Source organism: Ochotona curzoniae, unplaced genomic scaffold (assembly GCF_017591425.1).
Source record: "Ochotona curzoniae isolate NIBS_2020 unplaced genomic scaffold, NIBS_Ocur_1.0 scaffold_2683, whole genome shotgun sequence".
Classification (NCBI taxonomy): Eukaryota; Metazoa; Chordata; class Mammalia; order Lagomorpha; family Ochotonidae; genus Ochotona; species Ochotona curzoniae.
Genome location: NW_024467100.1, coordinates 6,834,207 through 6,849,157, shown reverse-complemented (window position 1 = coordinate 6,849,157; position 14,951 = coordinate 6,834,207). Strand labels below are relative to the sequence as shown.

At 43.4% G+C, this 14,951-nt stretch overlaps 1 protein-coding gene across 2 annotated transcripts in view; it reads right to left on the bottom strand.

Moving 5' to 3' along the window:
* The window catches only part of COPA (COPI coat complex subunit alpha), a 48,204-nt gene extending 33,320 nt beyond the window's left edge, over positions 1-14,884 (bottom strand). For both annotated transcript variants that reach the window (XM_041003410.1, XM_041003411.1), the window contains exons 1-6: positions 14,770-14,884; positions 11,613-11,726; positions 10,946-11,019; positions 5,776-5,856; positions 3,386-3,462; positions 1,107-1,216 (exon numbers count right to left, since the gene is read on the bottom strand). In XM_041003410.1, coding sequence (XP_040859344.1) covers positions 1,107-1,216; positions 3,386-3,462; positions 5,776-5,856; positions 10,946-11,019; positions 11,613-11,726; positions 14,770-14,809 — 496 coding nt within the window. In that variant the 5' untranslated portion in view covers positions 14,810-14,884. The remainder of the gene's footprint in view (positions 1-1,106; positions 1,217-3,385; positions 3,463-5,775; positions 5,857-10,945; positions 11,020-11,612; positions 11,727-14,769) is intronic.
* Between the last annotated feature and the right edge of the window lie 67 nt (positions 14,885-14,951).

Below are 14,951 nucleotides of genomic sequence, written 5' to 3'. Positions count from 1 at the left end.
ATTTTTAATTCCAACATGAGGCACTTCATTTATCAGACAGGTATAGTTCTTTCTCTGCATTTAAATCTGGTTAGCAACTTCTTAGCTCTCTCCCATATAACATTAAATATTTAAATTACTATCTCAAAATCATGACATATGAACTGTGAAAAAAGGGATTTATTCAAAATCTATATTTAATGTACAGCCCTAGAAGACTACTTATTAAAAGTCTGTCCATTTAAAGGCATTCTGTACATAAAACCACTACCTTGTACCTTCCCCATCTAGTTCCTAATACTAAAAGAAACCTCTCTCTAGACAAGCCAACAGAATCAAAGAATTCTGCTTTCCTGAATGAATCTACTCTCAACACTTGGTCAAAGACATATTTTTTTCATATTTAGGTTGAAAGCTTCCTGAACAGAATTCCAAAAAATATACACAGACTTTAACCCAAACTAATCTACAAAGCTAAAAGGTCTTCAGAGGAAATGAATTCTCCAGAGTAACCATTTTTTTTTTGCTAAAGAATGCCTATAACAAAAGAATCACAAAGCAAATTCAACACTTTAAGAAACAAAAATGCTATCATACATGGGGAGGCTTAAAAAAGTTTATGGATAGGGCCCGGCGCGGTGGTGCAGTGGTTAAGGTCCTCGCCTTGCACGCCCAGGATCCCATATGGGCGCCGGTTCTATCCCGGCAGCCCCACTTCCCTTCCAGCTCCCTGCCTGTGGCCCAGGAAAGCAGTCGAGGATGGCCCAAAGCTTTGGGACCCTGCATCCGCATGGGAGACCCAGAAGAGGCTCCTGGCTTCGGATTGGCATAGTATCGGCCGTTGCGCTCACTTGGGGAGTGAATCATCGGACGGAAGATCTTCCTCTCTGTCTCTCCTCTCTGTATATCCGCCTTTCCAATAAAAAATAATAGAAATAAATCTTTAAAAAAAAAGTTTATGGAAAAATGGAGTTGAAAAAGAATGTGACTTTTCTATAAGTTTGTGAACCTCCCTTGCATGGGAAAATATTACAAAATTTCCTGTTTCAAGTAAATCATCCTATGTTAAGCAATTGCAGTTTTACGCCAGACATGACCAGGTTGTCCCCTGAACTTGAGCAGCTCACCAGAAATATCCCAAACGCGCACAGTCTGATCCAGGCTGGCTGATACAACCAGGTCTTCCGAGGGATGGAACTGAGCACACATTACATAATGGTTATGCCCTGTTAACACACTGTAAGGAAACAAAAGAAAAAGAATATCAAATTAGAACTGGGAATTGAGGGATTCCTAAATTAAATACCTTTTCCCATATTCAACATATTCTCCATTCTTCTAAAGAGGCAGAGGAAATAATCCCAACAGTTACAAGCTAACAATAGTAAGTAGGATCAGCTGTGTTCACAATAGTTCCTGCCTCTAAGGCCTCAGTATGTAAATATTACTAATTTTAGGAGAACTGAGGTTGTCTGGTTTTCCTCTCTTGACTAAAACATCAAAATAAACAGGGTATTAGTAATTCACACTGGGAACTGCTAGATTTTAGTAGAGTGTTCTTACAGCACATTTTCAACAGCCCTCATCTTGTCATAAAGGCTTATGCAGAGTACCAGCCCCATACACAAAGTGGGGCAGGGATCTATCCAGACCTTGACTCGGGTTTTAGGAAAACAGAATTTAAAGCAGTTAAAAGTTCTTATTCTAAAAACCTAGCTATATGACCTCTTTTCCTTGGTAAGAAATTACCAGGAAAATCAGATTCATCTATTACAAGTTGAACACCTCAAATGTGACCAACTGAAACCTGTAATGTTCCTGGGTGTTGGAAAATACACTTTCTCCTCTGCTTTCACAGCATAATCAACACAGAAGACTCAGAGGTCAACCTTCTCCCAGCAGAAAGCAAGTAATAAATTCTGCAGCAATGGACATCAGCTGAATGTCCTCTAATCCAATTCTGACATTACCTAAAGACTGTATCGGAGCTCACAAGTTGGGGAATCATTCTCAAAAGAGGCCTCCTTCAACATTACATGCCCATTGCAAGCCCCAGAGTTTTTAACATACTATTTTGGAAATGAAATGAAATGAAAGAAGAAAAAAGGAAGAAAGATGAAGGAAAACAGGGACAGCGATCTTCCATATGCTGGTTAACTCCCCCGATGACCATGGCCAGGGATGGACCAGGCCAACGCCAGGAGCCTGGAGCCCCTCCCAGATCTCCCACATTCTCCCACATGGGCAGCAGGAGCCTAGGTGCATTACAAGGGAGCCGATGGGAAACAGAGCAGTCAGGACTTGAACCAGTACCCATATGGGGCTGCAATCAGTGGCTTCATGTGTTGTGTCACAATGCCAGCCACAACACACAATTTTTTAAAAACACTGAATTACCAGCCTTATTATTATTATTGTTACTAATGTGAAAGGAAGAGAGACAAACAGAAAGATCTTCCTCTGGCTTGCCTACTAAACGCCTGCAACGCCCAATACAGGGCCACGCAGTACCCAGAAGCCCGTAATCCACTCCAGGTCCCCCGCAGGGAGAGGGGCAGGGACCCAACTACTTCAGCTAAAGCCTGTTGCCTCCCAGGGTGTGTATCAACAAGGAGCTGGAACTGGGAACTGGAGCCATGACTCGACACCAGGCAGTCTGACAGGGGGTACAGGAGTTTCAAACAGCACTTTGAACAATGCACCAAACACCCACCTCCCTTGCCCACGTTTTTGCTATGATTCTGATAACCAGCGGTAAATGAGGATTCCTACAGCCCATGATCCCTTCCTCGTGCTTGATTTAATTTGCTTGAGTGGATCACAGAATCAGGCAAACCCATTAACTTACGTCTAAGGGTTTATAGAAAGGCTATTACAGAAGGATACAGATGAAGGACACGAGGGTGAGAGATGGGAAGAGGGGCACCGAGAGCTCAGCCAACGTCCAGGAATTCCCGTGTGTTCATCCTTAGAGGTTCTCTAACCCTGTCCTTTCAGGTTTTCGTGGAGACCTGGTGGCACAGGCACGACTGCTAACAGATCCAACAAGGCCTGTGTGTTCAGATCTTTCCTTCCTCAAAGCTATGGGGCAGGATACCCTGGAGCGACAATCCATCACCTGACTTTCAAAGGTGTGCTTTGGAGAGAGTTGGGAGCCAGAAGCCATTGATAAAAACCAATATACAATATCACAGCTCTAAAATCCCAAACTTTGAATGCCACATCAGCTCTCAAGAAGTTTTAGTATCTGGGGTATTTTGGATTTCACAAATGTAATTTTTTTTTTTTACAAATAGATAATCAGCAGACACGGCTCATTTGGAAAGGGAGGCAGCTACTCTGGAGAGAAGCTGGTAACACAAATCTGAGCATGAAGCACTCTCTGAAGCCTTTGCTCCTGCTTTACCAGACACAGGTTCTAGACTGCCAGTTCCACACTCGGATGGTCTGATCGTCGGAAGCACTCAGAATCCAAGGATATTCCTGAAAGACATTCCAGACAGAGGTTTTAGGCAAATCTGTCCTGTCAGTCCTGTGCTTGTTTTTCTCTAACACTTTGCAGAGCACCTCAACTATTCGTTTCTTTGATCAGACAAGCTGGTTTATTTATTTTTTTTTTTCTTCTCCATCGCTCTACTACAGCTTCACAACTTTGGCAAATTCATCCGTAATTATTAAGAATGGAAGCCTTTGTGGAATAAGTGCTTACTTGAAAAGCATATTCTTCTTTATTTTTTTTTCACTGTTAAGACCTTGTTTCTATCTGTAGACTGTTTAACGTTTCTCAAAGATTTCTTTATTTTTATTACAAAATCAGATATACAGAGAGGAGGAGAGACAGAGAGGAAGATCTTGCAGCAGCTGATTCACTTCCCAAGTGGCTGCAACAGTCGGAACCGAGCTGATCTGCAGTCAGGAGCCAGAAGCTCTTCTGGGTCTCCCACGTGGGTACAGGGTCCTAAGGCTTTGGGCTGTCTTTGACTGCTTTCCCAGGCCACAAGCAGGGAGCATGATGTGGCTCCTTGCTCCTGGCTTCAGATCGGTGCAGTTCTGCCTGTTGCGGCCGCTTGGGGAGTGAATCAGGGGACAGAAGATCTTTCTCTTTGTATCTTCTTCTCTCTGTAAATTTGGCCTTTCAATAAAAATAAAAAATAAATCTAAAAAAAAGAAAGAACAAGTTATTCAAGTTGTCTGCAATGTGCATTTTGTAATAAAAGCTGAGAACTTAAAAAAAACAAAGATGGAATCCTGACAGACATAATGGATTCTCATTGGTGGCAAAAATATTTAGATTTACTTTTGATTATATGTCTATGTATTTGTATTTATCCACATAGTTCATCTTGTATATTAAATCCTATATAGGAAGGCTCTTCTTCCTTTACCTGTAGGATGGAAACTGTGCGTGTACTGAATTAAAATTTCTTTTGTGTCTGTGTGTGTGTGTGTATATATATATATATATATGCATACATACATACATATTTAACTTTTTATTTATGTATCTGAGTCGCACAGCAGCACACAGAGCTCCCACTTACTGGTTTGTTCCCCAAACAGCAATGAGGTCAGGCCAACACCAGGAGCTGGGCACTCAATGCGAGTCTCCCCCACAGGGAGTGGGGACCTGATGACCTGAGTTATCACTGCTGTCACCCAGGGATTATCAGCAGGAATCCAGCATCAGGAGCCAGACCCAGATAGCAAACCCAAATACTGCAATGTGGGACACTGTAGGCTAAAGGCTCATCCCTGTCAGACTGTGCAGTTTCAAAAATTCTCAATTCTCAGTAACCAAAGGAGAAAGTTAATATGGAAAGACATTTTGGAGTCTGTTAATCACTGAGAAAAGGGAGTATTTCTAATTTACATTGTATATCCAATGTTCAGTGGAGTATTGTTTTTTTGTTTGTTTGTTTTTGTGGAGTATTGTTAAGTACAAGGTGCATAAACATCTATGAAACTAAGAAAAAAATTTTTAGTAACTTTCTAGGGATACAGTCATTTGTTCTTCCAAGAAGGTCCTCTGCAAGTCCTTCATGGCAATAACAAACAGCTCCTATGTAACAGATTATCTGAGTAATTGCCATGCTCAAATCTGCAGCTATAATTTTTCATGTCCTCCTAAAACTTCCAAATTACAGTAAAGGAAATAAAAATACACCCAGTCAAGCATTACTTTATTAGCTTACAATTTAATTCAAGACACTTAGTTTACTCAGAATTCAAAAACAGTGTCACGTAATTCTACTAAGAGAACATTAACATAAGACCCAAACAAGCTGAGACTGGATTTAGAGTCTGAAATTCCTAATTTGTAATATAGTATCTGAATCTTCTGTTATCTTATAGTTCAAAGAAGGTGATTAGCCTGGCTAGGGACCAGGCTCCAGCAAACCTTCTCCCTAGGCTAGAGGGACAGGACAGTAAATGCTTGGTTAATTTATCAAAACACAGCTTGACCCTCTTCCAGATACAGCCACTACTGGTTAATAATACCCTACACACGATTAGCCTGCAATTTTGTTTTTGCCGGCTTAGCAAACCCAAAACCAAATCTCTACTTTTTCCTAGAGAGATAATAACTTCTTCACAGAGTTCACTGAATTCAAACAAATTCAGTATACCCTTAAGTGGTTCCTACACAGAAACAAAGCAGAAAGATCAGTAACACACACATTCTTGAAGAGTCACATTATAATTATGTTATCATGGTATGGGTTCTGGAGGAAAAAGTAGGTGATTATTATAGGAAATCTGAAGAGTGTGCCCAAATCAGTTACCATGGCTACTTACATGATGAAAAAATGTGGTGCGGATATAATCTAAGTGCCCAAGCAATGTAAAAAGGCAGCGCCGAAGCTTGTAATTCCAAACCTGCAAAGACATAAACCCAACAGAACAGCATCAATGGTGGTTGGCTGCTGAACAGCCCAGGTTTCTCAATGAACAACCTTGTTTATGTTTCAGCATTTCATAATAGGAGTGTCTTGCTTAAGATCGGAGGGGAAAAGCTCAAGGATGGAAACACATGTCAAATACTGGCGGCAACTACGCTGGGAGGAAGGTGAAGATAAAATCGTGGAAAGGATTCCCCCACTCCCAACCCTGACATGAAAGCCAGCAATAAAAAGTAAGACACTTAATGCAGCGATTAATCTGAAGCTTGTTTTTATTGAATAATTATTCTCAGCTTGAATAGAGACTCTTTAGTGCTATAGCTATCGCATTTAAACAACTGAACAGATACCATGGCTCTAAAGGAAGCAATAATATAAAATGCAGCATCACTTTCTTAAGACTCTAAATGATGCCCATCCATCTGTGGTCAGTACTCATTTATCACATACACAGACTTCAACTCTCTCCTCCTGAAGCGCCACACTGCTTAGGCTACGCTGAAGCAGGGAAACACTATCGCATTCAAGTAATGAGGCTGAGTCAAGCACCAGAGAACCAGGCATCAGCGGACACAACTGAAGAAGGATCATACAAAAAGTAACTCATCTTCCTCATCCAGAAAATCTCCTAAAAACACAACAATGAGATGCCAGAGTTTTTACTTCATTTCATTTTTTAAATAAAGTTAATTTTTAAAGATTATTTCTTTCTTTTATTTATTTATTTTTATTGGAAAGGCAGATACACAGAGAGGAGGATCTTCCATCTGATGGTTTACTCTCCAAGTGGCCGCAACAGCTGGAGCTGAGCCGATCTGAAGCCAGGAGCCAGGAGCTCTTTCGGGTCTACCATGTGGGTGCAGGGTCCCAAGGCCTTGGGCTGTCCTCAACTGCTTTCCCAAGCCACGAGCAAGGACCTGGATGGGAAGCAGGGCTGCCAGGAGCAGAACCAGTGACCACATTGAGATCCTGGCGCATGCGAGGCGAGGACCCTAACCACTATGCTACAACGTAGGGCCCTCATTTCATTTTTAAGATGTCATTTAGTTTCTGTTTATAAATCTATCTGGGCCAACATGTCATTATTACAGTCTTTTTATAATTAAGAGGTTGTTCTTTCCTGTAACAGATTCAGACAATTTAAAGGTTCAGTATGATCTAAACAAGAATGCAAGCTCCTTAGAGGCAGTCTGTCCGTCATCCTCCACGCTCTCCTCTTAGCACCCAATATAGGGACTGACACATGGCAGGTGAGCAGTAAGAATGTACAGGAAATGAGAAAAGGAATAGAGCATGACAAGTTCAAGCATTCTACTACTGTAACCATCATCTCTTCAGTCATCTATATAAAAATACACATATGGAAGTACCATAAAAAGTGCACAGAAATTAAAAGGGAGCTGGCGGCACAGTAGGCTAAACTGCTACTGCAGCATGAGCATCCCCCATGGATGCTGGTTCAAGTCCCAGCTCCTTCACTTCCTATTGGCCCCCTGCTAATGCACCTGAGAGCAACAGAAGATGGCCCAAATGCCTGGGCCCTGGGGCCCAGCTGGTAGATCCAGATGAAGCTTCCAGCTCCTGGCTTCAACCTGGCCCAGCACTGGCTGCTACCGCAGGTGGAGAATTTCTCTCCCTCTTGCTGTGTAACTGACTTTCAAATAATCAAGTAAATCTTTTAAAACAACAACAGCAAAAGAACTACATTAAAGGATTCTTTGTAACTTTTCAGGTACGCCCCCCCCAACAAACAAACAAACCCTCCGGAAATCAATGCAGTTTTTTTCATAATTGCATTTTCTATGAATTTTGTATACCTACATAAATCTACTATTACAATTAAAGAAAAAAATTTATTTACTTAAACAAAATTAGACTTATTTTTCATCTGTTGGGCCATTCCCCAAATGGCTGCAATAGCTGGAATAGAACCAGGCTGAAGCCAGGAGCCAGGAGCTTCCTGTGGCTCTCCCACATGGATGGCAGAGGCCTAAGCACTTGGACCATGCTCTGCTGCTTTCCCAGGAACATGAGCAGGAAGCTGAAGTGGTGCAGGGCTGACGTGAATCGAAGTCCATGTGGGACACAGGCAATGCAGGCTGTGGCTTAAGCTGCAGTGCCACAACACTGGTCTCTAAATTATTTTAAATTCCATTTTCCTTGTACTATTACAACTTTGCACACAAATTAGATCATAACACAGATACTGACTTTCTTCTTCCTTACAGAAAAAAGTGCTTTAAACTTTCCTTATACAGTACAGTTGTAAACTCATATTTCTATCTTTTTTTAAAAAAAAAGATTTATTTATTTTAATTGGAAAGTCAGATTTACAGAGAGGAGAGACAGAGAGAAAGATTGTCCATGCTGCTTCACTTCCCAAGTGGTCACAATGGTGGGAGCTGAGCCAATCCGAAGTCAGGAGCCTGGAGCTCTTCCGGGTCTCCCACTAGGCTACTGTGCCAGGCCCATATTTCTATCTTCTGTTTCCTAACTGTATTGATCTTTTTATGTCCTCTCTCAGACCCCAGAACTATGAATCCTCAGATTATTACTCTGCCCATATACTTCTAATTTTAGTATATGTGCTGCTGAAGCGAGCACATGTACTGGTCTTCTAGTCTTAGTCTCTACAAGTGGCAATGAGTCTACTGATGCTACACGTATCTGGATATAGCAAACTGCCTTCCAGGGGTACTCAACAGCAGGGAGCTAGAATCAGGAGTATAGCCAGGACTTGATATGGGGTGGGGGCATCCCAAACACTGACTTAAATGCTGTGTCAAATGCCTGCCACAAAAATGATCATTAATAATACTCAAATGTTCATCACTGTAAAGTATTTGTGGGCCTGACGCAGTGGCCTAGTGGCTAAACTCCTCACCTTGTACATGCCGGGATCCCATATAGCAACCAGTTCTAATTCCAGCAGCCCCTCTTCCCATCTAGCCCTTGCTTGTGGCCTGGGAAAGCAGTCAAGGATGGCTCAAAGCCTTGGGACCCTGCACCTATATGGGAGACCCGGAAGAGGCTCTTGGGTCCTGGCTTCTCATCAGCTCAGCTCTGGCCATTGTGGCCACTTGGGGAGTAAAATCAATGGATAGATGGAAGATCTTCCTCTCTGTCTCTCCTCCTCTCTGTATATCTAACTTGCCAATAAAAATAAATAAATTTTTTTTAAAAAAAAAGTATTTGTGAAATACCTCACTAGAAATATCCCAACAAGGTACTGTCCTTTGGAAGTTGAAAACATCTAGCAAGGGCCTGGCATGGTAGCCTAGTGGCTCAAGTCCTCGCCTTGAATGCGCCGGGGATCCCATATGGGTGCTGGTTCTAATCCCGGCAGTCCTAATTCCCATCCAGCTCCCTGCTTGTGGCCTGGGAAAGCAGTCAAGGACAGCCCAAAGCCTTAGGACCCTGCACCCGCATGGGAGACCTGGAAGAAGTTCCTGGATCCTGGCTTCAGATTTGCACATCACTGGCCATTGCAGCCATTTGGGGAGTGAATCATTGGATGGAAGATCTTTCTCTCTGTCTCTCATCCTCTCTGTATATCTGAATTTGCAATAAATATAAAATAAATCTTAAAATAAATAAATAAAACATCGAACAGTTGGCTTGAACTTCCACTAACTGCCCCCAGAACGCAGGGGCTCAAAGGCAGAAGACATCATTCCAGCACGTCTTCTCCACAAGCAGCTATCATTTCTCACTGTGTCACCTAAGTTCTGCTGCATACTCTACAACATGTAACTTTAAAAAAGTCCCACTCTTCTTTCCATAATGAAACAAATTTCCCTGATTTCAAAAAACAATCTGTGCAGGTAAACAGAACATTTTGATACATTATTACAGATTCAAAATTGCTGGCTTTAGCTTTTGCTCAAAATACATGCGAATCTGAAGTTACGCCTATAGTTAAATCTCCTTTTTAAGTTTTATTTTTATTTGAAAGGCAAAGAAAGCAACACAGAACTAGAAGGAGAGAAGGGTCAGGGTGGTGGTGTAGCAAGCCAACACTCAGTTTGAGGCACAAGCATCTCATACGGGCACCAGTTCTAATCCTGACTGCTCCACTTCTGATCTATATTCCTACTAATGGCCTGGGAAGGCAGCAGAGGATGGCCCAAGGGCTTGGGCTGCTGCACCCATGTGGGACACCTGGAAGAAGTTCCTGGCTTTTGGCTTTAGACTGGCCCAGCTCCAGCCACTGCAGCTATTCGGGGAGTGAATTAGAAAAGATCTCTCTCTTTCTAAAAAAAAAAAATCTTTCAAATAAAAATAAGTAAATCTCAAAGCAAACAAACAAACAAACAAAAAAAACAAAAAAGAGACAGATTTCTTCTCTCTACCAGTTTACTCTCCAAAAGTCCATAAACCTAGGGGACAGGAATCCCACCTGGGTGTCCCACCGTGGTGGCGGGGCACAAGCACTCGAGTTATCTGCTGCTGCCTCCCAGCTGCACATGAACAGGAAGGCTGGATTAGCATTGGAGGCAAGCCTGAACCTCAGGTGTTCCCACATGGACTGTGACATGTTCCATAGTCGCTTGATTCTCCGCTTGATTCTGGCTCTACCCTCTTCAGTGGCTCACTAGTATGTGTATGTAACAGTCAAACTCCCGAGCACTGCACACAGCTACTCTATCTTCTGGCTTCTCTCCTCTTCTGTTCTAAGTTTTATTCCTGCAAAACTAATTAAGGTATCCTAACCGTATCCAGCCACGTCATGCCTTCTGTCTCTGCTCTTGGACTGTACTTTTCTATTTAACCTGGGGTATCTCTCTATTATCATTCCCTGAATGCCACATGTTGTTGATAAGTGTTTATCTCTTCTGTTTGGCAAGGGCTCCTTGAGAATAGAAGCCAATTCTTTATTTTTCTATTTCCCCAAAGAAGCAATGTATCTGGTACAGAATAAACACTCAACACATGTCTGCTGCGCAAGTGTTCCAGATGATGTTGTTAAAAGTTTGGGCTCTGGATCAATCAGCTGTCCTTATCAAATCCCTTCCAAGATTCCCAACTCTCCCCACATGCTGCTGTCTCGTAGTCTGTCTCTTTACCTTGATCTTATAGTCATCACCTCCAGAGACAAACAGGGGCTGCTGCTTATGAAAGTCAATGCCTCGCACCGGACCTGGCGGGAAGAAGGCAGACAGCACGTTAGAGAGCTGACCCTCCTAACTGCTAAGGAAACCCCAGTTGGGAGTATTCTGCTGTCCCTTCCTTTTCTTTGGTCCAAAAGAAATTTCATCTAACAAGGATTCTCACAGGAAACAATTAATACTTCTCTTGTTTTAAAAATTCTATTTATTTGAAAGGTAGAAAGATGAGAGACATACAAACACAGAGAGAGAGAGAGAGAGAGAGAGAGACAGAAAGAGAGAGAGACAGAAAGAGAGGAAGAATGTCTTCCATCAGCTGGTTCATTCCCCAAATGCCCACAACAGCCAGGGCTGAACCAGGCCGAATCAGGGGTCCAGAACTGAGTCTGTGTTGTCTATAGGGGGCAGGGATCCAAGAATTTGACTATCTCCTGTTGCCCTCTAGGGCAGGTACTAACAGAAAGCTGGAACAGGAAACAAAGCCTGGCCCCTCCTGGCTGAGGCAGTCATTAGGGGAGTGAACCAGTAGACAAATGATCTCTGCTTTTCCCTCTCACTGTATAACTCTGTCTTTGAAATACACACACACACACACACACATTAAAAACAAAACAAAACCTCTTACCATCATGCTCATCAAACTTGTCAATGAGTGTGCACATTCGATAGTCCCACAATTGGATGACCCCATTGTGTAAACTAGTCAGAATCCAGGGTCTTTTGGGGTGAAAACTGAGCCCTAGGAAAAAAACAGAAAGTGATGAAATTAACCAAGTAACTCCCTTGACGTGGTCTTCTGCCAATCCTGATCAGAAAAATGCTATGTTAACACAGACTCACTCATTCATTTAACATGTCTGGTGATTTTTTCTTATTGTTAGATGTTACATATTGTGAAATCACACTGCTGGGTGTTGGATTTTTGTTAACACTCCTTCAAACACTGCTGGGCTTTACAACGCGGTGCAGTTACTTGGACTTGTATGATCCCTTTGAAGTTCACTTTCAAGCTTTGTTACAGGGACCGGCAGCAGCCTTTAGACCAGGTCTAACCTGGGGTTGTTCTAAAGGCAGCCCAGTCCTGAGAGCTCTGCACACTGCACTGAAATATCAGCAAGTCCTCCCCTCCATTTACAACCCTGTGCCTGTCCCATGGCTCATCCTGTCTACAACCTGTACAGATTAGCAGGCAAAGGCCTGAAGTGCCCCTCTGCCAACCTCCAGGGCAGCATCTGGTATTCTACTCAGCAAATCCCAACCATGTTTGTTTGTGGAACTCTGAACTGTGTCTTTCTCGTACCTCCAATGCAGCCTGGAACTGCGTCTAAGCAGTAAACGGGAACAAGTGTAAGACTCACACTGCTTCTTCCCTTCTCTCAAGAAACACGGTCCTTCACTGTCTACTGTCCAATGTGTGAAGATGTTTTTTTCCTGCATTTCGCTCAGCTGTGCAGTTATTTAAGATGGAAAGGAAGTGTGCTGCTCGTCACTCCATCATGACTAGAAACGCAGCTCCCCGGGGAACTGCTGACAGTGTGCAATGCATTTCTTCAGATTCTTAATGATATATAAGCACAGGCCTCAACTTCACATTATAATGTTCTGCAAACTTCTTTCCTCACTTATGTGTGAATCTTATTACATTTAGCTACATATAAGTATAACTTCATTCTTCTTACAATTGCCTCACATTTGAAATCACCCACTAATAGACAATTCTTTTCCACAAGTTTTGGCTACCAGAAGTTCTTTTTTTTTTTTTAATTGATTGCATTGCATTGCATTGCATTACGTGACACAGTTCTATAGGCACTGGGATTCCCCCCTTCCCCTCCCCAAGCCCTCCTCCCATGGTGGTTCTTCCACCTTCTTGCATTACCACAGTTCAAATTCAGTTGCGATTCTTTCATTGCAAGCATTCACCAAGCATAAAGTCCAGCATCTTATTGTCCAGATAAGTTCAACGATTTCTTGGGGGGACTATCTCTGGTCTGATGGTAGAGCTGGCAGAGTATCATCCCGATCAATTAAAAGCCCCGACATAACATCAGTAACAATTCATAACATTATGGAATTAATTGACATGGTATTGAGTAACTAATATGCTAAAAAAAAAAAGAATGCAAGTTCTGAACCATACCCTGTGACTTCTTCATTGACATTTCAATTATTAGTTTATATACAACTGGGTTCTGTACACCTTAAAATGGCTATCCAGAAGTTCTTACTGAATATACTTCCACACATTATCCAGCCTATCAGCTTTATTAACTAGAGATGTGAAAGCGGGGTGGTTCAGGGATTAGAGCACATGCATTTAACATTCTGGTTGATAGTGTTTAACTGAGTGTTTAATTGAAAAAAATCACCAATATGTGATCTCCTCAAGTTTAGAGAGGTATTGATTTTGTACACATTGGCTATGAGAAGCTATTATGTTGCTTTTTGCTTTATTAATGTAGCATTAAAAAACACTATTTTTTGAATTTCTTTTCAATATTCGGAGGTGGAACCCTGCAAAATATTTATTGAACACTTACATTCTTCTAAAGGGTCAATGTACCCTTTAGGTTGTATGTTTTCTCCCTCTATGACAGGTAATATATTATAATAAGTAGTTTCCCCCTGTACAATGTGGACAGTAATCCTCAAATATTCTGGCCCCTCCCCGCCTTCATGTGCTGCTCAAGAAGAAACGAAAACCCAAGGACTGTTGCGATCCATTTCAGCCCCGCCCGCATGTCCCAGAAAGCCTTCTGGAAGTCTCTGCGATGGTCACTCCCACCTACTGTAGACTGCTCAGAATATAGTATCACATCAGCAACGGCCTCCAGTTTTTGAGCTACCGAGTGTCAGTCCCTATTTACTGCAAGAAATAATTTCCATTTCATTTTAACTCTCTCTTTAAATGAAAATTATGTTTTATAAATGAGGAAACATATTTGGAGTTGTTAAATTAGTTGTCCAAGTCACGAAACTTTTTGTGGGGGTGTTTTAGGATGCCACAGCAGGCCCAACCGACTTCGAACACCAAGTTCCCCCTAACGACTGCGTCCGGCTGCATCACCTCCGTGTCTGCAGCAGACCTCACTTCTCCGCGTTTCCCAGCTGAACGTTCTCGGGGGCCGCTAGTACATTATCAGCCCCCTCTCCACTCCCAGGCACGCAGCTCAAGCTCCAGGGTCACCGCAAATGAGCAAACCCAAGTGCAAGAGACACCATGAAACCTCAATTTCAGGAAAACCATGAACAATACTAGATCTTCACCTGCCATCTGACATTCAGATCGAACTGGGCACCGTGCATTTTACCTGGCAACACTACCAAGCTCAATCTTGCCTGTGGCTACAGGCCTTCAGGTCCTACGTCCAAGCACAACACAAAACCCAAGTCGGACACTGGCTGGTCAGCGCCTGGTCCACCGAGGTGGCCAGGACTGCTCTCCGAGAACGTTAGGGCCTCGGGTGCGAGTCTGGAAGACCCAGACTCAGTTCTGAGAGTTATTCCACATTACAGGTCACCGGGCCGTGGAAGCGGAAAACGGGACGCAGACGGAGGGCAGCGAGGCCAGGCGGACCCTTCGCGCTGCAGCCAACGGTGTACAAAGCCCGACGACACACAGCGGGACAGGCCTGCAGAACCGCCCGCCAGCCCGGCTCTTCCTCCGGGCTCGTCCAGCGAGCCCCATGGGCCGGCAGGTCCAGCCATTCCCGCGTCCCCCGTGACAGCGCCGCCCCTGACACTCAGCCTCCACATTTACCCCCCGCTTTCTTCTCCCCTACCTTTGACCCGTGCGCTTTTGGTCTCGAATTTGGTCAGCATCCTTCAGGCCTCCGGCTGCAGCCTCGGCTCCGCTGCTCCTGCCACTCCCCGCTGCCCTTCGGCCGCCTCCACGTCAGCGACCCTCCGCCGCAGCCCCGGAAGCGCCTCTAGACACGAACTTCCGGTCTCCGGAGCGCCGGGA